Source organism: Lissotriton vulgaris, chromosome 6 (assembly GCF_964263255.1).
Source record: "Lissotriton vulgaris chromosome 6, aLisVul1.2, whole genome shotgun sequence".
Classification (NCBI taxonomy): Eukaryota; Metazoa; Chordata; class Amphibia; order Caudata; family Salamandridae; genus Lissotriton; species Lissotriton vulgaris.
In genome coordinates, this window is record NC_141694.1 from 191250746 (window position 1) to 191276773 (window position 26028).

A 26028-nucleotide genomic window follows, 5' to 3' on the forward strand; every position below is an offset into this window, starting at 1 on the left:
GGTTCCTCAAGTTGTGTTAGGCCACTGCAGGCTTAGCTAGATCTGGACTCTTGTGCACACCAACACTTCCACCCCCTAAGACTTCAGTCATGATCTCAGTGGTTCTTCCTGACCACCTCCGGCCTTCTCTGGAACAGATGCCCTGCCTTTTCAGGTAGTATGCTCTATCCTTGCAAGCACCTTAGATGATGCAGGCCTGCTCTTTAACTTTTTTCCCACTAAGTGCTTTCTGAGCCTTGATCTCTTACTCATACTTTCAGGAATACATTCTGGAAACATTTATATCTTGTGCCTGAGAAATGATACCGTTTACTTCCTTTCCACTATATCCAGTCTTCACTGTCTTCAGCGTCATCTCATCACAGGGTGACCACACGAATGCCAGATCAATCTAAAGTGTCCCTAAGTCCCTACCCTTCCACCTCACCAGCTGTTCCGCCCAAACCCCTGCCACGTAAATGGCATGCCATTTATACAATTAAATATAGAATACATTTTTTGAAAACCTTTCAACACAAAACTTTAATTTCACCTCATGACAATGGCACATGAACCAACCTTCTTAACAAAAACACTCTGGAGGACTACAACAAGGCCCAGCTCCATCCACAAATGCACAGAACTGCGACTTCCTTGTCCGAAAGCCTGTGATTTCTTAAAATAGACCATCTTTATTTCAAGTGTCTTCAGGCTCCAGGTCACAAAAAGGCCAATAGTGTTGAGGCAGATGAAAATGATCATGAAAATGGGATGGTTCTAGCTAAGTCACAATCATGAGAACCAACCTCCAACCTTTTTTCCATAGAAGACAACTACCTAGAATATGCAAGTGGCATGTAAGTGATAGAGGGGATTTGGTCTGTGAGGCATAACATGTGCCTTTTGTTTGGTTCTAACTTCACTGTCCATACTGGCTTGCGTGGCTGATGGTGAGAGAAAAAACAAATGTTCTGAAATGAGCTATAGAGCTTTAAGGTCTAAATGTCCGAGCGGAGACACAGCCGAGAGTCTCTGTGCCATCCAAAATGGGCTCTTAAGATATACCACTAAAGGGGGATTCCCAAGGGATCAGATAGAGTCTCAGAGAGGGTGTTTATAGGTGAGATTGTACCATGGAGTGAGACTCTTTGATGGCGATCATGAATGGGACAGTAAAAAGGCGTATGACTACACTGAATATCAGTTATAGTTTAGGATGTGAATGGTTGAGACTGTACTTTGGAGAAGAGCTTGATTTCACTATGGAGTAAGATTCCATTTCAGTATATAGTATCCTTTAGGGCGGGTGTGGATGAAACCATACCATGGAGGAAAAGTTCAATTAAGTTTATGGAATCCTTTTCGGTGATTATGGTCAATTTTGCAACAAGGACTAAGGCTTAAATTAAGGGCGGACTATTATATCCAATGGCACTTGCAATATGGTGGATGGGATATCCGTCAAGTCTGTGACCAAGAAACCCGTACGCCAGACTCACAATCAGGCCGTTAGTCTCTAGAACTGAGACAGAGGAAGAATCCTTAAAAGTGTGCTTCATGGTGGTTATGGTCGCTGTCACTCGATTGAAGCCTCCTGCATTCCTTAGCGTGCTTATTGGAAACGTGTACTAATAAAAGGCAAGACTGTTGACATTGTTAGTGTTTCTTCCTGCCAATTACGAGGTTTGGGAGACCAAAGTATAATTACTTTTATTGATCAAACAGGGTGTCAGTAAAAACATACACAAGGTATTGTGTGTAAGAAACTTCTTTCGGAAAAAATACCCATTATTAACCGCTTTAGCAAAGGAAAGCTATTGTCTTGACCAAGTTAGGCAAAAGAAAAAAATCATGTGATGCACTTAATTGTTTAAGAACAAAAGAGGTATGCCACTGTGAGGTAGAGATGCTGCGAGTGCTTTTACAGGAGCCCCTGTGACATTGGGCAACTTCAAAATGTATCTTCGGTCTGGAGTAATACTTCTAGTCCCTATTCCCGTCTTCTCGCACCCAATGCACCCTTAAATGTCCCATGTACAGCCGGGGTTGACACTCCTATTACCCCTGCCCTCCAGTGACACTTTACCTGTCATGGGTGGTTGTGGTGGTGGATGTGGTGGTGGACGTGGGGTGGTGGACAGGGTGGATGTGGTGGTGGTCGACGTGGTAGTGGTAGACATGGTGGTGGTGGAGGACGTGGTGGTGGTGGAGGACATGGTGGTGGTGGTGGATGTGGTGGTGGTGGACGTGGTAGTGGTGGACTTGGTGGTGGTGGTGGACATGGTTGTGAATGTGGTGGACGTGGTGGTGGACGTGTTGTGGTGGTGGTTGTGGTATTGGTGGTGGACATGGTGGTGGTGGATGTGGTGGTGGACGTGGTGGTGGTGGTAGACCTGGTAGTGGTGGATGTGGTGGTGGAGGATGACGTGGTGGTTGACGTGGTGGTGGACGTGGTGGTGGTGGAGGACGTGGTAGTGGTGGAGGTGGAGGACGTGGTGGTGGTGGACGTGGTGGTGGATGTGGTGGTGATGGATGTGGTGGTGGTGGAAGTGGTGGTGGTGGAAGTAGTCGTGGTGGTGGTGGAGGTGGTAGTGGAGGTGGTGGTGGAGGTGGTGGTGGACGTGGTGGTGGGCGTGGTGGTGGTGGATGCTGTGGTGGTGGTAGTGGTGGTGGTCGTGGTGGTGGTCGTGGTCGTGGTGGTGGTGGACGTGGTGGTGGTGGACGTGGTGGTGGACGCGGTGATGGATGACTATTGGGTCGGAGGGTGCTGGCAGTATGTGGAAGAAGCGGAAGATCTCCAAGGGGGCACATGGGAGAGCAGAAAGAGGTTGAATATTAGAAACAAGCCACGGCATCGCTCTGGTTGATGTTTGGTAGGTGGATGGGGTGTTCTGTGCAGAAAGGCATTACGGCGCATGGTAAATAAATAAAACAAGCGTTTTACCCAAAAGTGAAAGCGACTGCGTTTGGAGATGAAAGTGCACTCTGTGCTTAATGAGCCATGACGAGGGAGGAAAGCAGTGCTCTCTCCCTCGGACCCCAGGCCAGGGCAGAGAGAAGGCGGGACATGCACCCTTTGGCCAATTGCATGCTGTCTTTCTTAGAAAGACGCATGCAAAGGCTAAAACCCGGGGGAAGAAAACAAAAGCACACGCACGAGTGTGTGTTCCAAAGTTTAAAGCCCTTACTAAATGTCTCGCAGAACAGCACGTGTGCTGGCTCAGACGAGACCTAAAAAAGCAGTATACATGGCAGGGTTAAGTAATCAAAAAGATGGGGGCATGGCTAGCGCCCGAGGAGGATGGCTGCTGATGCCTAACGCTCCTGAGACAGATAGGTGGTTTGCGGCTCTGGCGAGCAACTAAAGTGCAGCACAGTTCCTCAAAGCCTCTGCAGAGAAGTCGGAATCGAGGCAGAACCAGTTGACATGTTCAAGGATCCCTGAAACTAAACGTAAGTGGTAATATTTACTTTGACTGCAGCGGAGCCCTTCCCCTGCGTTTTCGGACGCCAATTTGTCGATCCGGCAGTAAGACGTTTTCCACAAGTACTTCATTATCCTTGTGACACAGACACTGTAAATAACGCTGAAATTCTTGCCCTGCATTTGAAATGATGTAGAGGAAATGGAGAGCTGTTGTGAAGCCGTTATTATTCTCCTCCTGCATTGTTGTATGTGCTCTGGATCTGGGATGCCTTCCTTTTCATAATACCGGCCGTCATTTTCTATTTTGAACTGCGCAAAGCTTCTATGCACTGCCCATGTCAAACAATCTTGTCATGCTGGCTGTTTGGAAACCTTTATTTTCTTGATAGAACTCTCTGCAATGGTTGTTCCTCTTCTTTCCATCAACCCCTCCTTTGGCATTTTTCTTAGGCTCCTTCAGGTAGTAAAACATTGATGGAACTCTGGGATATTTCTTTCTTCTCTCATGAAGGTTACAGATAGTTGGTCCATATTACTATGAAGCTCTCTGGGCCACTTTCATTCGTTTGTTGCTGAGGCGCATGGGATAAACCATATACAGAACACTTTTTTGGTTTTTACCTCATTAAAATTATCTCCCCAACAAAGACACTGCTATAATATTTACATTATTCTTAAATTTGTGGAATTGTTGGTGCTACTTTTTGTCCCTGTCCACAGCTGTTTTGGTTAACAACCCAAGTTATTTACACCCTTTCACCTACGGAATTACTCAACCTGCTCCGAGTCTCATTTATATTACGCTGCCATGGATAACCCATTGAATACTTCACCTAAGAGCACTACAGTTTCCAGCATTGCTGCATCATCTGGCTCGAATAAAGCGCCAAGTAAACGTCTAAGGAAGGATCCTCCCTACCCTCTCAAACAACCTTCTTCAGTTTCTTTTGACTTATTACTTAAAGAAATTAGAGCCCTTCGCCCATTTGTTGAGGAAACTAACTCCTAAATTCAGCCACTAACTGAAAGATGGTCAAGCTTAGAAGACAGAGTTACTACAGTGGAGCAGAATCTTGAATCCCTGACTTCTGTCAGTAGCAAGATTGATATTCTTCATTCTCAAGTGCTGTTTCTCCAAAAACAAGTTGAAAATGTGGAAAACAGGAATAGGCGGAACAATCTTCGTATTTATGGATTATCAGAAGGATCAGAAGGTTCTGATCCTATTACTTTCTTCAAGTCATTCCTACCCAAAGTACTCAACTTGCCTCAAGATACTCAGCTAAATATTCAACGAGCTCACCGTTTGGATCCTGATTTGTCATCGTCCTCTTCCAATATGAGGAAACCGAGAGGAGTCATCCTATATTTCCTAGAGTATACTGACTTGCTTAAGATTTTATCAGCAGCTAGATCTGCAACTTGTATCACCTGGGCTGCCAATACTTTATTTTTCTCTCAAGATTACTCAAAATCCACTGCGGACAGACGAAAGGACTTTTTAGCAATGAGACCGCAGCTCAGAGCTTTGGGTGTACTCTATGGCATTTTTCACCCATGCCTCTTTAAAGTTACTTTTAATAACAAAACCACCACATACGAGGATCCTTTAAAATTTAAGAGTTTTCTTTATTCTTGCCATATGGATTCCATGGACACTTCTACATTGTCTTCATCGCTCAACAAATAGTTGATGCTGATATGTTTATGCATTGCCATTGTTATGTATAATGTACTTAATTTTTCCTAATTGTTCTTGTTTGATGGTGATTACTGTTCCTTCCCTTTGATTGGTATTGACCTGTTTACCATCTTTTGTTGTTTTTCTTTTATTTGTAAGTTCCGCTCTCATGATGTATTATCCCATATGTTGTACAGCTCGCCATTTCCCACCCCTTCCCGCCCTCGTTTGCGGTATAGGGTCGTCACTCTTCTATGTGGCCCCATCTCCCCCCACCTTATATGTGTTTTGGACTTTATGTAAGTATGTTCATCATGTCTTTTTTATTGTATTTTGTATCTTTTCTCTCCTTTTAAATTTTCTCCTCTATCCTTTTCATCCCCCTTCTCCTCTGTCAGATTTACTACTTTGATTTGCTACTTCTTTGCTATTCTTCTCATGTTTCACTTGCTGGATGTTTTTACATAGCTTATTTCTCTATTCCTTTCTTCTTTTTTTCCCTCATCTCATTTCTTTCTTATTCTCCTACAATGTTTAAAGTTTTGAATATTACGCGTATTCTCATCTTTATGACTTATCTTATATTGGCAGTTCTATTAAGGTTGGTTCATTGTATCTTACATTCATTGTTTCTAAGATATGGTTTTAAAGATATGCTCATGGAATGTTAAAGGTTTAAATTCCCCAATTAAGAGACAAAGAGTCTTATCTTATTTATCTAAACTAGATGTCAAAATTGCTTTGCTGCGAGAAACCCATCTTCCTGAATCTGAATTGTTAAAGTTCAAGAGAAATTGGGTTGGTGAACTTTTTTACGCACCTGGTAATGGTAAGCGAAATGGTGTTGTCACTTTATTACATAAATACCTGAAGACCTCCCTTGTGTCACAGCTGAGGGACGGAGAAGGTAGATGGCTCTATACCGTATTTTCCGGCGTATAAGACGACTTTTTAACCCCTTAAAATGTTTTCAAAAGTCGGGGGTCGTCTTATACGCCGGATACCAAATTTTCAGAGTGCAAGCAACGCTCTACCGACTATGAATTTGCCCCCACGAACCCTCCAATATGACCTGGGGTCTTACTCGCGCGTTCACACTCTCTGTGCCGTATGAGGACTTTATCCGAAGGTGTCTGCCCGCTTCACAATAGGACCGGCAATGACACGTACATGAAGAGAAGTACACGTTTACCGCTACATTACGTACCGTAATCAAAAATTGCACATGATTTCAAAATAGCGCAAAGTTACTTACAGTCCCGTAGTGCTGGGAGAGGGTCTCACGGGGCATTTCGTTATTTTCTTCCTGCGGCTTGAGCCTAGAGACACAGCGGTATATGCGCTGATCTGGCGCCATAATCCTCACGTTCATCGGAAGTAGAGGAGCGTCACTAGCGCACGTCATCTACTGAGTTCATGAACATGGAAAGGGGACTTCAGAAGGTTCCAGCCGGCGGAAGTGGGGGTCGTCTTATACGGCGAGTATAGGACGAAACCTACATTTCATCATGAAAAGTTGGGGGTCGTCTTATACGCCGGGTCGTCCTATACGCCGGAAAATACGGTAAGTTAGAGATTGATGGCAGCCCACTATCTCTTTTCAATATGTATGCCCCTACATCTGGTGATACGCCTTTCTGGTCACATATGAATAATTTGATATCTCACCACTTCGATAAAAATATGATCCTAGCTGGAGACTGTAATCAGGCTTTTAACCCTTTTTTAGATCGGAAGTCCAATTCTCCGTTCATTCCCTCAAAACCACATAAAACTTTCACACAGACCATTAAACACCTACACCTATCAGATGCATGGAGGCTTTGCAACCCGGCCCTTCAAGAATACACTTTTTTTTCTTCACCTCACCAAACCCAATCCAGAATTGATTATTTCTTTACATCACATAATGTCTCCCAATCTCTTAACTCTGCAGACATAGGTCCCATACTTATCTCTGTTCATGCTCCAGTCACCATTCTGTTAGATCTCTTACTTCACACAGATCACCCACGCAGATGGCATTTCAATAACTCCCTGCTTCTTGATTCTCTTTTCAACACCTCCTTTACCTCTTTCTTCAATGAATACTTTCTTCTAAACAACATCAATAATATGCCCTTCCATATAATATGGGATGCCTTTAATGCCTCTGCTAGAGACTGTATAATTAGAAACACTTCTGCTAAACGTAACTCATTTCGGACTATAAATAAAGAACTTCTTTCAAAAATAAAATCTCTAGAACACACTTACTATACTTCCAAATCGAAAGACTGTTTAACTGATCTCATCAATGCCAAGATTCAATTTAACAAATATACAACTGATGCTGCCTCCTTGGTCCTTTAAATGACTAGTGCTAAATTCTATGGCAGCCAGAATAAATCTGTCAAATTGTTAGCAAATTTTTTAAAAAAACAAACAGAACTAGCTTCATATCAATTCCATTCTATCGGATTCCAAAGACCCCAAACACAAAGATCCTGACATCCAACAAGAATTTGTTCAATTTTATAGAAAACTGTATACTCCTGAATCGTATCCCACTGAAGATGATATTTCCCTCTACCTCTCTTTGATCAACAAACCCACACTTCTGACTTCTCTCCTCGACCTTCTTGAATGTGATTTGACTCAGACAGATTTACTTAATGCTCCTAATTCCCTTAAATAGGACAAAGCTCCAGGACCCAACTGTTTCACTGTCGAATTATTTTTACATTTTGCCCCACTTCTTCCTAAGTTACATACTTTAATATCCTCTTTTCTTTCTTCCGGACACTCTTCTAATACTTTTATGGAAGCCTTAATTTGTCTTATTGCAAAGGAGGGAAAGGACTTGCGTTTTTGCAAAAACTAATTGAATCAGATCTCTAGTTAGTATAGATTATAACATATTTTTTAAGTCCTTAGCCTTTCGGTTAGAAGCTCTTCTGCCTCACCTTTTAGGGAAAGAACAATTAGGCTTTGTTAAAGGTAGATCTATCAACAATAACACGCGATTATTCTTTGACATCATCTCCAAATCTTCTGGTCTCCCTGAGCCCCTTGCTGCCATTGCACTTGACGCAGAGAAAGCGTTTGATAGGGTGTATTTGGCCTTTTATCTTTCAGACCCTTAAATGGTTTGGTTTCGGTCCAAAAATTATCTATTTGATTTCTCTGCTTTATTCATCCCCTAAAGCCACTATCTTTGCTAATGGCCTTGCCTCACCCTATTTTACTATCCATAGAGGAGTAAGACAAGGTTGCCCCCTCTCTCCTTTTCTCTTTAATTTAGCCTTGGAACCCTTCTTATCTAGAATAAGATAAAATTCATACATCGTAGGCTACACTTCTAAATCTTTACAAATCAAAATGGCTGCATATACGGATGATGTTCTTTAATTTCTTCCCAAACCCCAAGAATTCAGATAAAATATTTAGGTGTTTGGTTTACCACTTTCATTAAAACATCAATTGACCTAAATTTCAATAAATGTATTGAGAAACTCCGCACTCTCGCGGCCAAATGGCATCCTTTACATCTCTCTTGGTGAGGCCGACTTGACACTTTTAAAATAATGCTAACACCCATCATTCTTTATCTTGTATCTAATATTCCAGTTTCCAATCCCATGAAGTGGTTCCATAAAATTAATTCCCTTCTTACTTCTTTTCTCTGGTTAAACAAAAAACCTAGAATGTCCTTATCGAAGTTGTCATGTCCGAAATCCGAAGGAGGAGTTTGTTTCCCCGATCTCCCTAAATACCACAAGGCATTCTTATTAAAACTTACCTCCAAATGGCTCTCAACTCCTTCTCCAGATCTCCCCCTATGGGTTGATTTGGAAGAAGCCATCCTCTCCCCATTTTCCTTTCTGGAATATTTATTTTTTACAAGAAAGCCACATATCTTACACACCCTAATTATTAAATACACATATAATACTTTGAATAAATTCCTTCTTATTGAACCTCATGATTTTAATACATTTCTTAGCTCCACTATATGGCACAATAATTGTATTTGTGTTAAGGGTAAACCGATTTATTGGAAAACTTGGAGGGACAAAGGCATTCTTTGGGTCCATCAATTATTTGAAAACGACTCTTTCTAGACTTTTTCCGCAGTTCGATCCCTTTATCATTTCCCCCCATCATTTTCTAATAAATTTCGAATCTTACGCTCTGCCATTCTTGATTCCTACTCTTACTTTCAATCTCTACCCATCTCTCCACCGTCATTTGATCATCCCTGGCCAACTATTTTACACAAATCATCTAAGGCTTCCACCCTATACACATGTTTGCTTTCTCCACTCTTAACACGAGCTAAAACAAAGATTGAGACTGCATGGGAGGCAGATATAGACTCACAATGGCCCATACATATTTGGGATAAACTTTGGTCAAAAATTAAGAAAGCATCTAGAGCTGCTAACACCACACAAACTCTCTTTTTCATTTATAACAGATTACTCCTGACACCAGTCATTCAACTCTCTCTTGAAAATGGGGAAGAAGTTAGTTTGGGGTAGCCCAGGTCTCACATATTCAGTTCAAAAACTGAGAAAGACAAGGAGTGGGATATCTGTTTCCCTAAAGCCACTAATTATATTATTGAAATTTATAAAGTGCAGGAATATCAAACGGTGTATTGCCGCTAGCAGTCCTGAGTGAGCTGGAACCTCTATTTGTTAAATAGCCAGGTTTCGGGAGCTTTCCTGAAGGATGTCAAAGAAGGGAGACTTCTGATGAAAATGGGGAGGCTATTCCAGAGCTTTGTAGCCCCCACTGTGAACCCTGGTGGGACTTACTAAATTTGGGATCTAATTGAAATGTGCCCCACCTGAAATGGCCTACTTTCGACTATATACCTGGGTGACTCTAGGCTCTGTAAAACAGATTGGCTGCCTAAGGTAAATGTCAGGTTGTCTAAGGATAATGTTTATCATCCAAAGGTAAACAGGTTTGTGAGTTCAGTACAGATGTTGTGGTCATACCACTGGGAGCTGTGGACCTTTATCAGTGTGAACCTGGTTTTTGGGAGTTCAGTGAGGAGTCGAATTTCCATAATCTAATGTTAGCACTTGCAATGCTTGTACAACGGGCTTGAAAGCAGAATCGGATATTAAGTTTTGCATGTGTTTGAATAAGTGGCCCTGATGAGGAGCAGAGTGATGATAAATATTGTTAGCAGGCAGTGTGATATGCAACGCTGTAAGGGCTACAGATATTTTTTATTTGCAAGACTAAAAGGGAAAGTAGTCTCAATTTGGGATTGTTAGAATTTAATTTAAGGCAACAGACCTTCTCTTTACCTTGGATCAGGTCAGTAAACTATACATATGCAATAGAGCTGTGGTCAATATTGGTGCGGTGGCAGTTACCAGCCGCTGCACCACATCTAGCAGCTCTCTGAAAAAAACTGAAGACTGTAAGGGCTGTAGGTGTCTAGATGGACACCATCTACCATTTTTTACAAATTGACTGATCCTCAGGGCCTAAGGAAACCCTGTCAGCCTTTTGCTTCTGCTGCACATGGCAGAGTGTGCAGCAGGATACCATGGTCACTGGTAATGGATGCTGCTACTCCATCAGGAACACGATGGAAGTTGTACTTTTTTTTCAACGTGCTGAAATGTGGACTGAGCTTTTTATAATGGAGGACTTGCCGAAGTCCACCTGGCCACTGCTTTGCCTAATAAGCCTGGAAGATACCATGATGTGAAATTGTCTCTTTTGGTAAAATTACAAATGTGTAGGCTGCCAGCGGCCTAGCATTATACTCTTCTATCATGGATGTTGGTGTCAATCAATCAGGAGTTTGTTAAAGCGCAACTACTCACCCGTAAGGGTCTCAAGGCGCTAGGGGTGGGGGGGGTCAGGTTCCATTCCATCAAGGAGGGGGTCTGTCGAAGAGCCAGGTTTTGAGGTTTCTTGCGAAGATGGGTAGCAATCTTGTCTGTCTGAGGTGGAGCGGAAGGGCGTTCCATGCTTTGGCCGCGAGGAAGGAGAAGGAGCGGCCTCCCGATCTGGTCTTTCTGGTGCGGGGGACCACGGCGTAGGAGAGCTGGGCTGATCGTAGGGTCCTTTGCGGTGCGTGGAATTTGAGCCGGCTGTTCAGGTATGCTGGTCCGGTGCCGTGGAGGGCCTTGTGTGCGTGGGTGAGCATCTTAAAGGTGATTCTCGCCTCGACGGGGAGCCAGTGGAGTGTGCGCAGGTGCTGGGAGATGTGGCAGTGTTTTGGCAGGTTGAGGACCAGTCTTGCGGCGGCGTTCTGGATGTTCTGTAGCTTGCGGATGAGGTTTTTGTTTATTCCGGCGTAGAGTGCGTTGCCGTAGTCGAGTCTGCTGGTGACCAGGGCGTGAGTGGCTGTCTTTCGGTGTTCGAGGGGGATCCATTTGAAGGTCTTACGTAGGAGGCGGAGGGTGTGGAAGCAGGAAGATGAGACAGAGTTGATCTGGCGGTCCATTTTGAGCTCGGAGTCCAGGATGATTCCCAGGTTGCGTGCGTGGTCTGTGGGGGTTGGCGGGTTTCCGAGGGCGGTGGGCCACCAGGTGTCGCTCCAGGCGTCGGGGTTTGGGCCCATGATGAGTACTTCTGTTTTGTTGGTGTTTAGTTGTAGGCAGCTGTTTTTCATCCATTTGGCGACGGCTTCCATGCCTTCTCGAAAGTTGCGTCTGGCGGTGTTGGGCTCGTTGGATAGGGAGAGGATGAGCTGGGTGTCGTCTGCGTATGACACGATGTTGAGTCCGTAGGTTCTGACGATGGGGGCAAGTGGAGCCATGTAGACGTTGAAGAGCGTCGGGCTGAGGGAGGAGCCCTGGGGGACTCCGCAGGTGGTAGGTGTGGGGTCTGAGAGGAAAGGGGGGAGTCTGACCCGTTGCGTCCTGCCGGAGAGGAAGGAGCAGATCCAGTCGAGGGCCTTGTCCTGGATTCCTGCGTCGTAGAGTCTGCGTATTAGGGTGCGGTGGGAGACTGTGTTGAACGCCACTGATAGGTCTAGGAGGATGAGGGCTACTGTTTCTCCTTTGTCCAGTTGGGTGCGGATGTCGTCTGTTGCGGCGAGGACGGTGGTTTCCGTACTGTGGTTTTTTCTGAAGCCGGATTGGGAGGAGTCGAGGATGTTGTGTTCTTCAATGAATGTGGCGAGTTGGCTGTTGATGGCTTTCTCGATTACTTTCGCTGGGAAGGGGAGCAGGGAGATGGGTCTGTAGTTTTTGAGGTCGGTGGGGTCCGCTGAGGGTTTCTTTAGGAGGGGGTTGACCTTGGCGTGTTTCCAGTCGTCGGGGAACGAGGCGGTCGCCAGGGAGCGGTTGATGGTGTGGCGGAGCATGGGTGTGATGGTGTCGGCGGCTCTGTTGAAGATGTGGTGGGGGCAGGGGTCCGTGGGGGCCCCTGAGTGGATTGACTTCATTGTCTTCAGTGTGTCTTCGGTGGTGAGGGCTGTCCAGTCATCAATCGCTGGTTTCCGGGTGTCGGAGGTGGTTGGTGAGGGTTCAGTGTGTTGGTTGTCTTCGTCGAAGTTGTCGTAGATGCTCTTGATTTTGTGGTGGAAAAAGGTGCTGAGTTTGTCGCAGAGGTCTTGTGAGGGAGGGATGTCGGTAGACTCGCTGGTGGGTTGGGCGAACTCCTTAATGATGCTGAAGAGTTCCTTGCTGTTGTGTGCGTGGGTGGAGATTCTGTCTTCAATCGCTTTTTTCCTCGTTTCTCTGATGAGTTGATGGTGAGCGTTGGTGGAGGCTCTGAAGTTGTTGTGGGCTTCTGTGGATTTGGTGTTTCTCCAGGCCTTTTCGAGGCGGCGGCATGTGCGCCTGGACTCTCGAAGTTCGGTGGTAAACCATCTGGCTTTCTTGGCACGGGTATTGTTGTTTTTCTTGAGGGGGGCTATGGTGTTGGTGCTGTCCGAGATCCATTTATGCAGGGTTCGGGCTGCGGTGTTGGGGTCGTCGCTTTCCGCGATGGTTGGGGTGGAGTTGTTGAGTGAGGAGGTGAGCTGGTCGGTGATTTTGGTCCAGTTTCTTTGTGGAAGCAGGTGCTGGTGTCTGTGGATGGAGGGTGTTCTGAAGGTGAAGTGGACGCAACGATGGTCGGTCCATGGGAGTTCGGTGGTGTGGCTGAAGGTGATGGAGTTTCCTGTAGTGAAGAGGGGGTCGAGGGTGTGTCCTGCTGAGTGCGTGGGCTCGGTCACGATCTGGCAGAGTCCAATGTTGTGGAGGTTGTCCAGGAGGCATGTGGTGTTGGGGTCCAGTTGATTGTCGAGGTGGAAGTTGAGGTCTCCCAGCAGGGTGTAGTTGGTGGACGCGATGGCCTGCGGGGAGATAATGTCCATGATGGAGTTGGCGAAGGGTCCGCGGTGTCCAGGGGGTCGGTAGATGAGGGTTCCTCAGAAGGTGGCGGTGGGGCTGACCAGTATCTTGAAGTGAAGGTGTTCCATCAGTTTTGTGGACTCGTCAGGGAGTGTGCTCAGGCGGAGGCTGGATTTGTGGATGATGGCGATTCCTCCTCCTGGGTGGGTGGGTGGTCCTTCCTGGAGATCTTGTATCCTTGGGGGATGGCGATGGCGATGTCCGGTCCCGAGGTGGCGTGGGTCCAGGTTTCGGTGAACAATGCTATGTCCGGGGTGGTGCTGTCGAGGAGGTCCCAGATTTCTGTGGCATGTTTGTGGAGAGATCGGACGTTGAGGAGGATGCATTGCAGGGTCTTCGGTTCGGTTGTGTTCTTGTGGGCGGGTTGTGCTGGATCCGTGTTCTTGGCGGTGCTGCAGGTTTGCCGGCAGCGGTGACAGCTGAAGGGTCCATGGGTGTCGGCTGGTGATGCTAGCTTGCAGTTGTTGTTGCAGCCTGGGTTGAGAGCGTGGAGTGCTGCTGGGTCGTAGCGTTGGCGGGCGGAGGTCCAGGGTTCCTGGTGCTGGTGGCGGACGGGTCGCGGACGGGCGCAGACGTGCTTGCCTTTGACACGCCTTCGGTGCACCAGCGGCGCGCTCGCAGCCCGCGGCCGTGCAGTGGCCGACATTAAGTAGGGGTCGGGGAGGGCTGGACAGCTGGGAGGCGGGGAGAGGAGCTGGATTGGGCCGGTCGCGCTGGGGGGGGGGGCGCGGGGGCAGCAGCGGCAGAGAAAGGTAAAGGGAGGAAAGAAGGGATAAAGAAAGAAGGGAAAATAAGCAGAAATAAGGCACAAAAGAGCAGAGATGCAGACAAGGGCAGAAAGATGAAAGATGGAAAGTGTAGAAAAACGAGTGAAAACGAGTGAAGGAGGAGAGGGAGAGAAAGGGAAAATGGGCAGAAATAAGGCACAAAAGAGCAGAGGTGCAGAAAGGTGAAAGATAGAAAGGATAAAAAAACGAGTGAAGGAGCAGAGTAAGAGAAAGGAGACAGAGGTCCACTGGACCACCAGGGCTGAGGCGCAGGGAAACCTGCGGGTGGAGGAGGGCCTCGATCACTAACACTCAAGAGTGCAGGGGCAGGGGCGCCTCACTTAATATTTGAGCTGCGAGGGTGGGAGAGCAATTTCACTGACAATGAGTCAGTGGTCTTGCTGGTGTCATCCATAATATCAAAGTTGACAGTCTTCATGCTACAATCATATCTGAAATGTGGCTTGCTCATGAAGCCTTTTTCAATGGCACAGATAGACAGCTTTCATGGAATTGTGCCAGAAATTGGAGATGGGGTTATGGGTCAAAAACAGTTCCGCTAATTTGGGTTGGAGTTCATTTTTTTGCAGGGATGAGGAGGCTGAGATGAAGTGACAGTAGATGTTTGACGTTCTGAGGGAAGTCATGGTTTAATGCCCGGTTTTATTACACTAATTGTTGAGTACGGGAAATAAGATGTTGCAAAAACATCTGCTTTCCTTCCCAGCATTTAGGATTTTCGCTAATTGTGTTTGCTTGGCAAGTGAATTTACCTGCAAAGTCTAGCAATGGGGCCGTGTGCTGTGGTAGTTGTGTGCTTGATCGCCAAAAATAGTTTTTTAGAAGGTTTATTGTGCTAGTAACTTTTGATTTAAAAACGTTAACATTAGGTGAAGAGATGTAGTCTATTAACATTTTTATTGCTACCCAAAGAAGGGAGAGTATGTCATAGGAGTTTTTTTTAATGACATCTATCTTAATAGTCTGCAGGGCCTTTCTTTCACTATTTAGTCCAGCAAAATTCGATTCATTTGACTTTTTACGTTTCTTACTTTTAAGGGTCTGTAGGAAGCTCTCCAAGAACACTGGCCAAACTGTTTTGGGTAATGAGTCATGATAGCGATTGCGTCATTTCCTTTGTTCTCGGGCATAGGTTAACAGGCTATTTTTAGGTCAAGTCATTGAGACTTGTTTTTAGATTTACAAATCCAAACAGACCTCTTCTGGGCTTACCCACAATGTTAACTTTTTCACAATTGACAGTAAGTGGTCCACTCTGTTGACTCACAAGTCAGCTCATTATTGCACAGGTAGCCAAGTGGTTCGGTTATAAGTATCCTCCCAATGAAGGTTTAGGTCACACGAAGACTTTTTGGGCAACAGAACAAGATTCGCGATCATAGGGTCTCCGCACTGCTCGACAAACGCTACGTTATCCCTCGACCATGCTGAAGGATTTAGGTCAATGTAAAGACAGAGAGAGGATGGACTGCATCTCCACCACAAGGAATACATATGTAGATTGAGATATATGGGGTATTATATTTGTATGTATTAATAAATGCTCCTCCTCCTATTCTCTCCTCCATTCTTATAACATCTTTATGAAAAATGCAAAAAAAATCCAGAAAAAAACCAAGCATATTTTGCTGGTCGCTTATTCCATTGTAAAATTACTTAAAAACAAGATCAAAACAGTATTGAAACGGTCTCAGTCGTACCTTATCTTTTCGCATCAGAAACAGGATATCTTCAGCAGAGATGACCCGAGATCCCCTGAGTTGGGAAACTTCAGCTGCTTGCTGCAACTATGAGAGAAAGAGGCAGTAAACAACAGCGAAAATGCAAGTCTATTATGAATACTTTTTATTGGATCTTTCATGAGAAGAGAGTACAAAAAAAAAAGAAAACCGGGCAAACTAGTCACATTTTAATTAATGATGAGAGGTGTATACCCCCTTCTCGAGGCAGGGATCCTGGATAAACATTCTGCATCAGTATCAGGAGACATTTTGGGGAATGCTGTACATGTGGTATATTCATCTCATGACTGAGTGTTCAAACATGTCGGAGGCCAACATTTATCAGATGTACCCATCTGTATCGATGCACGCAGATGAACTTGATAATTAATTCCAGCTAAAGTATTTTCAGGCAGCTGGGGGTTGATCTTAGCTACAAAATTGGCACCAATCACCAGTGGAGAGAGGCACATACTTTGCCAACTGCAGCAAATATCTTTGCACTCTCCATGCACATTTTTTTGAACGAGTGCATATAAGGAACAAAAGCTTAAAGTGCATATGAAACATTTTTCAATAGTATTGGGTTCAAACGTTTTATAACTTGAAACCAAAATACACTAACAAATGTGCACAGTTTGATCATGCTGCTTAAGTTTAAGGGATTCAGGAAAAGCCAGAGATGGGGAGAAGTATTGCTAAAAACAGACCTGAATCTAGAATTAGTTCAATTCAGTTTGTAATATCGATCCTAAAGTATGTAATAGGATTCTCCCTGCTTCTGATCATGATGAACTAGAATCTTGCTCAAAAGTGAAAAGTGAGAATTGTAGCTTTCACACCTGGATAAAATAGGATTGTATGGCAGGACTCGAAACGAGGGTTATGCTGTGTCTAGCTGAGACGCTGCTAGTCCCCTGTAATAAGAATAATAAAATCAGTATGCTAGTGTAATAATTACAATGGGTTGAGATACTATAACGCCTAATGCAGGACACAGTTGATAGTTTGAAAGACCAGTCACTGGGTCAAAATACAGCTGCTACTTAAAGTAATGGGGGCTTTTCACTTATTGATTTAGGACATTTTAATATGAAATAAAGTCTGCAGAGGAAGGCATATTCGTCTCCACTGATGGAGTTTATTACACTAAAGTATGGCTCTGTCCAAGTCTTATATTCTACTGGACATATGGTTTTGAGAGTGGATTGCATTAAACCTCTTCTAATATGTGTGTGCAACAAATTATAAACTGCATAAAGATATGCCTATTTTCATTTTACAGGTTTTAGATATTTTTATAAGACACACAATTGAAGGACGGAATGCAGACCAAATCAAAACATTCACCACCAGTCGAGAGATTTGGGTTAAAATCCATCATCATTTGCTCAACATGCCACCGCAGTTTAGATCTGGCCACATGCAAATCAGTCTTGACCCTGTGCCTCATGGGAACAGCCCAGCCGAAACTGCCAAGCCAGGTTCTCCATGGACCGGAAATAAGCATCCTAGGACTGGTTTCAGGGTTTCAGCTCTCATAAACCAGGATAGCTTGAATCCAGTGGCACAGTGAGCCCAGGACCCACGTCTGGGCATACCCGGCGCACTTAGAGCGAGAAAGCAAAAGACACACAATTGATGGACGGAATGCAGAACAAATCAAAACATTTACCCACAGTCAAGAGATTTGGGTTAAATTCATCATTCTTTTGCTCACCATGCCACCGCAGTTTAGACCTGGCCATATGCAAATCAATCTTGACCCTGTGCCTCATGGGAACAGTCCAAACCGAGGGGTGAATGTTTTGATTTGTTCTGCATTCTGTCCATCAATTGTGTGTCTTTTGCTTCCTTGCCCTAAGTGCACCGGATACTTGTTTGCGGTCCAGGGAGGACCTAGCTTGGCAGTTCGGGCTGGACTGTTCCCATGAGGCACAGGGTCAAGACTGATTTGCATATGGCCAGGTCGAAACTGGGGTGGCATGGTGAGCAAAACAATGATGGATTTATCCCAGATCTCCTGACTGGGGGTGAATGTTTTGATTTTTTCTGGATTCCGTCCATCAATTGTGTGTCTTTAGATATTTTTATACCTATCTCCAAGTAGGGGTCGTTCATGACATTGAGAAAAAGGTCAAGAATGTTAAAGAGATCTATAAAAGAGCTTGAGACCTGATTACGAGTTTGGCAGTCTTGGAGCAGATCGCCACTCGAGCACCCTGCTCCAAGACCACTAAACCTCTAGTCCGTCCGCCCACCAGATTAATATATTGTAAGAGAGCCTTAGAAAGGCACAGCCGTAGAAATACGCAGCCCATTTCTGCACTGACAAAAATGCACAATGTTGTGCATTTCTGTCGGTTCAGGAACAGAGGGTGCAAAAATACAGGGGGGGGCACCATGTGCCCCCTACATACCCCCCCATGCAAAGAGGCAACAGGGGATCCTGTAGGGCCCCCTTAGTTTCCTCAAAACCACCCTTTTCATGGCGAGGTCACCCTCATGAAGAGGGTCGCAGTGAGGAAACTCGTAATATGCTTGGCGGTACCGCAGCAGCACTGCCAGCATATTACAGCCTCACACCGCTGCACCACCACCATAGGATTAGGAAACCCAGGTGGTTGGGGGGTTCTGTGGCGGTCCCACCAACGGCGGGTCCAGGGACCACCACCATGGGTTAGGTGGTCCCATGGACCGCCGAACACGTAATTAGGCCTTTGGTCTTCAAACTTGTTCACGTAGAACTTATTGGCGGGTGTACTTTACTCAATACATAAATACAAACTGCGCAAAACCGTAAAACACAGCCAAAGTTATTATCAAGCAAGAGAAAGCTTTTTCTCTGTAAAATTATATTTATATATGTATGCGTGTGAGTGTATAGGCTTTTGCGGAATTTCTCCATGCAGTTTGGCAGCGTGTGTGAGGTGTGTGTGTATGCACACTTCTAAAGAGAGCAAGCAAACTTACAAATTACTTTAATGCACCTGAAAGTATTTTCTATAACATACCACCCTTCATGTCCACATTAGCATTGGTTTTACTCAGTTCCACAGGCTGAATAAGTGCATTATTAATTTCCGAAGCTCCCATGCTGGTGTGGCCTGAAATAAGTCTATTCACCAGCTAAAAAGATCAACAAAACAGTAGCTGCTTCTAATATCCAGAGGAAAAGAAAGATTGTAGTTTGGCAAGAGTTCAGTAGGCACAGGCTGCAGTCCATAAATCATAATACTGGACTGCATTAATTTTTTTCCACACTCATCAAATGGACACAGAAAGATGGCTGTCTGGTGCGCCAGGCACAGCACATAGTGCAGGAAAGGCAGGCGCTATTTCCCCGTGAAGACTCACTGGGGTCTTTAGAGCTACAGAGAGGCCTGAGACTCGGGGAATTTAAAGGAATTCATAAGCGACTGTAACACAAGCTGCCTAGGAACTGCACTGGAAAATGTAAGAATGTGAAAAATGATAGCTCCCTTTTCTTGGCGGATAGAGTCAAGTCTCATTTTGCTAAGTTTGAGGGCAATCAAGGTACTTGTATTTCCCAAGCAAGGGAAAAATATACCTTATAGAGAACATTTGTTACAAAAATGTTTGTTTATTGTGTGCTGTTTGCGAGCGCTTATTCCGCAGAATCCTAGGAACACATTGTACAAGTTGAGTCTGTGTCCTCTGAAGAAAGCGCTTGTAAATCTCGGTCCTCGTGCTGACGGGACACACGTGATATACTGGCAGCCATTTTCTTAAGCTGTTTCAAACAGGGAAACCAGTCTCCGGGCTTGAACCGGGATGTAAATCAAGGTTAGCCACATCGGAAAACCTACCCTGGAGTTATTATAGCGTGGGCGCGGCTCTTCCTGCGGGGCTTCGAAGCGGTATCCCCCAAGCACATCGTGGGAAATATTTATTTACTAGGAAATACAGCCTGTCACTGGCAGATTGTTCACTCAATCTACCATCACAGGGTTGGGGCAAACACGTCGGGGGTATTACTATATATCAGAGCTGACTACATACGTCATGAAAAGTCGGCCGACCCTGGGTGTTGTGCAAAAGGAATTCACTAGTCATCCATCTGAATTTTAATGTAATGTGGGAATGCAGAGACTCACTGTTTCCTGGAGAAAGACAGACCCGGTTCATTAGTAACAAATACTCACACAGACAGACGACGGAGTAATTCTTGCTAATAGTTAAAACCCCAAAGTACGGGGCACAAGTCCTAAAAAAAAAAGTAGGGGGGGGGGGGGGGCGACTACCCAAGTTAGTATGCAAGTAACATCATGGCGCGTGATGTCACAGCATGTGACATCGCACCTGACATTACAGTAAGTGACCTCACAAGAAGTGACATTAGATATTAAGACTGCACAAATATGTTTAGCACGTTTACCATGAGTGCATTTAAGAGCATTACGAGATTTAACTAATGAGATTTTGAGCCGGGGTTGTGCCAAAAAAGTAGTGCAAGCACATCGCAAAATCTGGGCATCAACTAATATATATTTTTTTTAACTCTACCACAAATAAATTGGCACCAAGGAGAAACATGGCAGTAGATCTGTTCTGCTTAACTGGTTGCCAAATCTGCATTTTAAAGTATCTCATGGGGTTAAGGCACCTGCTGCAGAGATATTTGTGTGCCCAGTGAATCTCGGGGAATAATAATAATGGTACGATAACTCTGGAGGTTAATGCAATTGCTGGAGAGATCTGTGTTTTATCTAGTGCCAGTTTTGAATCAAAAAAGCATTGAGGGTTAATGTGTCACCTGCTAAGCACATCATGCAATATCCAGATGACAGATTTGTATTTTCTGTAGATAGGTAAGTGGGTTACTGCTTTTAACACAGAGAGCCTTTTGTTACTTGCCGTTCTTAAATTGTAATCCTTCTAATAGAGCTTAGTGAGTTATGTAGGACAAGTGACACCTACACATTGTAACCCTCACTGTCTTATATAACACATCTTGTACATTAATTTAGACACTTACATAATTTATTGTCAATGTATAATGTTTACTTGTGATGTAAAGCGCTCCGACACCCTGCGTTGGGATGAGTAGTACTATAAAAGAAATAATATAGTGGTATTTAAATTCTTATTTGGGTAAATTCTGGGACAGATCAACACATCTGACATTCTTACAGTGCATGCATATCCTATGTACAGGGACTGAACAAAGTCAAATGCATGGCTCTCTTAAGTACCGGTGAAGTAACAAGAAGCTGTGTCCCTTTGACTGCACTCCTTTGCATTTGAATCAAAGTCTGAGGCACCAGACCCCGCTCAGCCAGGATACAGGAACAAAAGGAGGCCTGATCGTCAACATGCAACTGGCCCGCCACTGGAAGACAACAACATCTTAGACCCCTCCCTGTCCGGATTCAGACACAACCAAAGCACTGAGACAGTCCTCATCGCCGCCACAGACGACATCAGGCACCAACTAGACAACGGCGAAACATCAGCCCTCATCCTCCTGGACCTGTCAGCAGCCTTCGACACGCTCTGTCATCGCACTCTAAAGACACGCCTCCTAGAAGCCGGAATCCAAGAGAAGGCCCTTGACTGGACCACGTCCTTCCTCTCCGGCAGAACCCAGAGCGTCGGCCTCCTGCCCGTCCGATCAGAGGCCACTGACATCATCTGCGGCGTCCCCCAGGGATCATCCCTCAGCCCGACGCTGTTCAAAGTCTACATGGCCCCCCCGCACAAGTGGCCCGCCAGCACGACCTCAACATCATCTACGTCGACGACACCCAGCTCATCCTCTCCCTCACCAAGGACCAGCACACCACCAAAATCAACCTCCACGAGGGGATGAAGGCCGTCGCCGACTGGATGAGGAGCAGCCGTCTGAAGCTGAACTCGGACAAGACGGAGTTACTCATCCTCGGACCCACCCCCTCAGCCTGGGACGACTCCTGGTGGCCGACCACACTGGAAACAGGACCGACACCCACCGACCATGCACGCAACCTGGGATTCATCCTTGACTCTTCCCTCTCCATGTCTAAACAGGTCGGTGCCGTCTCCTCCTCCTGCTACAACACCCTCTGCATGCTCCGCAGGATTTACAAGTGGATCCCGACCGAAACAAGAAGAACGGTGACACAGGCCCTCGTCAGCAGCAGACTGGACTACGGCAATGCACTCTACGCAGGAATCCCTGCCAAACACCGACGATGACTACAACGCATCCAAAACGCCTCCGCCCGACTGATCGTCAACACCCCCCGCCGCAGCCACATCACCCCCACCTGAGAGACCTACACTGGCTCCCTGTCGACAAGAGATCACCTTCAAGCTCCTCACCCACGCACACAAAGCACTCCACAACACTTTACCAGCCCACCTTAACAGCAGACTCAGCTTCTACACCCCCACCCGCCAGCTCCGCTCCGCCAGCCTCGCCCTCGCGGCTGTCCCCCACATCTAACGAACAACCTCCTGTGGCAGATCCTTCTCCTACCTCGCCGCCAAGACCTGTAACACCCTCCCTACCCACCTACGGCAGACCCAGGACCTGCTCGCCTTCTGAAGACTCCTCAAGACCTGCCTCTTCGAGCAGTAGCGGCACCCCCTCCCCTCAGCGTCTTGAGACCCTCACGGGTAAGTAGCGTGCTTTACAAGTACTTTGATTGATTGATTGATTGATAACTCCTTACCTTCTGCCTTTATCTTTGTCTCAGCTAGAGGTGAAAATAGAAAAGCCTCTCATCGCCTGCACGTTGCTACTGGGAATGGAAAGCATTCATGGGTAATTGAAGTGTTTATATAGCATTTAATTTATTTAAGGCTTTCTTATAGGTAGGTAGGTCCTGCATATATAGGATCATTGTTTAATGTTAGCATTTTTTTAAATAACATGCTACGGGTTCTATAAAGAAGTAATTTTCATCGAAAACTCAAGGGAACAAGAAAGGCAAAGAAAATTAACTAGCACTACTTGTACCTAGCATCTACACACTCTGGAATGTATTCCTGATTTTCTAAGCCTCAACACAGGCTTGCTAGCCTTTCAGAAAGACTTAAAACACACCTGTACAAGAATACACCTTCACTTTAAGCCTGCTTTATCATCTTCCACAAAGCTAAGCCTCAACACCAACTTGCTTTCACTTTAAGATTCAGTGGTCTGGATTACATTACATAAATAAAATAAACACTGAAAATCCTTTGCTGGTTAAAAAATATTAATATCCAGAATTATAAACCTGTAATAGCAGTTGAGTGATTGTGACAAAGTACTTCTTTCTGCGTCTTCACCCCATTTTTGCAATTGATGCTGCTCGTTTTTTGACTCTTTACACCAGACGCTGCTAACCAGGCCCCCACGCATGTGCTCTGACCAACAAAGGCATGTCAAAATGGCTAACACTTAATTGGCATATTTAACTTTCCTATACATCTGTAGTATACAGTGACCAAAGTACACCTACGGCATGGAAAGTAAATTGTCATTTATGTACTCCAGTGCCATCCATGAATGAAACCAGGCAAACATGACCCCAGCCTGCCACAGCAGCCTGGCAGCTGCAGTTTATAAATGCAATCCACTTTGTCAAAATAAACCAATTTTGATAGAAGAAAATCCTCCTTTTCAACCCTATTTAGGCCTTGTAGCATACAAGGAAGGGTGCATGGAATTCAAAATTAGGACATGTAGGGCTTAGCCAGCTGCAATGGCGGTCGCAATTAAGGCTCTCTCCGACCAGCCGCTAGATATCCTGCTCTATATCCTGCCCCTGGACTTCTCGACACTTACTTTGAATATCGGAGTGCCGCTGATCAGCTGTGTGGCCCTCCGACAGCATTGGATGCCCGGGTAGAGCGGCAGTGCAGCTCAAGGTGGAGTGGCGGCCTGGCGGGAGATGGCGGTGGCAGCACTGGGGCCTCACGTACTGTGCCTGGCCAGCAGTGTGGGTCCGGAGGTCGGCGCGACTGAGGTGTGCTGCCGCGGAGCGCGGCGCTCCATATTTCCCGACGCCGGAGGTGGCCTGCTCCTCCCCTGAGACAGCGGCACTGGAGGGGGCCGAGTGACGCCGCTGGGAAGCCCGAAGACGGGCCGATTGGGTGCAGCCTGCTGGCGGTGACAGCTCTATTGGACCGGGAGGCCTTGTAGAACGTGGCGGCCATCTTTCCATTCCGGGCCTACCACAGTGAGTCCTCATTCCCTGGCGCCGGAGATGGCCTGCTCCTCCCCTGGGACAGCGGCACAGGAGGGAGCAGAACGACAACGCCTGGTAGCCCGAAGAAGGGCGGATTGGGGGCGGCCTGCCGGCAGTGATGGCTTTCCTGGGCTGGGAGGCCCTGAGGGGCTTGGCGGCCATCCTCTTCAGTTCGAGCCAGCCGCGGTGAGTCCCTTGGCTCCTGACGTGGGGCTGTGGGCAGGGGGGAGTCACGGAGGTGAGAGCACCCCCCCCCCCACAGAGGCTATCGTTTTCGGGTGGCATTGGCCTTTGACCCGGTGAGCTCGGCGGTCAGCTCGGTCCGCGTTGGCGGCGGAAGATGGGGCCACAGGGACATATTATTGCGGTGAGTGTACCCTGGCCCTGGTGGTGTCTCCCGAGAGGTGGCGACCTTGAAGTGGTATACAGAGCGGCCATCTCTGTGAATCGGTGGTCGGCTCGGGCCACAGAGGAGAGGGTGTGGCCACCCGGCATTGAGGCGGGGGCGATCGTACAGTGCCTGGTATTGTGTGATCCCTGTGCTGCTATATACTTTTGGCCCACCGGGCTGGAGCATGATCCATCAAGATGACCCGTGATAAAGGAGGTGGCAGTACTACCAAGCAGGGCACCCTTGACAAGTACACCGGCGCAGGGGCTGCTGCCGGGACTGCGGGATCGCAGAGCCAGGTCCCCGACAACGCAGCGCGAATGGCGGCCATTACCCACTCCAGAGACATGCTGGACGCCAAGATCGGGGCCGTGGGGTCCGATGTCACCCTGTTGTGACAAGATCTGCGGAATGCGGTAGAGCGCATTACGGGGACTGAGACCCGTATCTCGGAAGTGGAGGATGACGTCACAACCCTAAAGAAGAAAGTTGTGGCGGTGGTGAAGGTACAAAAGGTTCTGGCTCTGCGGGTCGAAGATGCAGAATGGCGAGCCCGGCGGAACAACTTGCGCTTCGTGGGATTTCCGGAGGGATGCGAGGGGGACAACGTGGAGCACTTCTTGACCCAATGGCTTGAGGGATGGCTTCCCCCGGATACCCTCTCTCACTGCTTTGTTATTGAACGGGCCCACCGCGCCCTCATGCAGAAACCTTCCCCGGGAGCCCGCCATCGGCCAATTATTGCCAAATTCCGGAACTGTATTGTATGGACCGGGACACTATCTTGCGGCAGGCCAGGGCTAAGTCTTCCCTTACTTGTGACAATGCTCCTATCCTTATATTTCCAGATTACACACGGTTGGTGCAGCAGCAGCGACAATCCTTCTTGGGAGTTGGAGGGGTTGTTAGCTGAGAAGAACTTTTTTTTTCTTCTTTTTTCTTTTCTTTGGTATTTTTTTGAACGATTTTGTAATTTTTTTGGTGTTTTAAAAAAAATGAAAAAAAAAACGGAAACTTCAAAAATTAACAGCCATTCCCGACCAAAAAAAGCAAACAAAAGTACAACAATGATTTTGTTGCGCCACACACACTGCGTCAACAGATTGCTCTCCACAGGATATTAGTTTATTGCACTTGACGAGGTGCTGCTTAAGTTGTGAAAATTCAGGACGTATGTCCGGTGGTGATGGTGATGTAGAACTGTCAGAGGTACCAGGCACTGCAGGTAGAGGGTTCTGTTGTGCTCTCCTGCACTCCTCACGAGCTAAATTCACTGGATGCAGAGTCCTCAGGTGCTTATCCATCGAGGCAGTACCGCAAGAGTATTTTTTCTCAGGACTACCTCGGTACAAGACACGCTCGCAGATTTTGCAGGTTACTTTGGTGGCATTTACGTTCTTCTGCCCTTCCAGAAAGGTGAAAAACTTCCACACCACCGATGTTGGCCTTTGTGGGCGTGGAGCTTCAGGTACAAATTCTTCCTCTGAAGGATGTTCTTTCTGGT

The 26028-nt window shown here is 46.3% G+C and overlaps 1 protein-coding gene across 2 annotated transcripts in view; it reads right to left on the reverse strand.

Moving 5' to 3' along the window:
- Positions 1-26028, reverse strand: part of SUPT3H (SPT3 homolog, SAGA and STAGA complex component) — a 1963693-nt gene that overhangs the window by 870684 nt on the left and 1066981 nt on the right. For both annotated transcript variants that reach the window (XM_086926226.1, XM_086926225.1), the window contains exon 4: positions 15933-16019. In XM_086926226.1, the coding sequence (XP_086782352.1) occupies positions 15933-16019 (87 nt within the window). The remainder of the gene's footprint in view (positions 1-15932; positions 16020-26028) is intronic.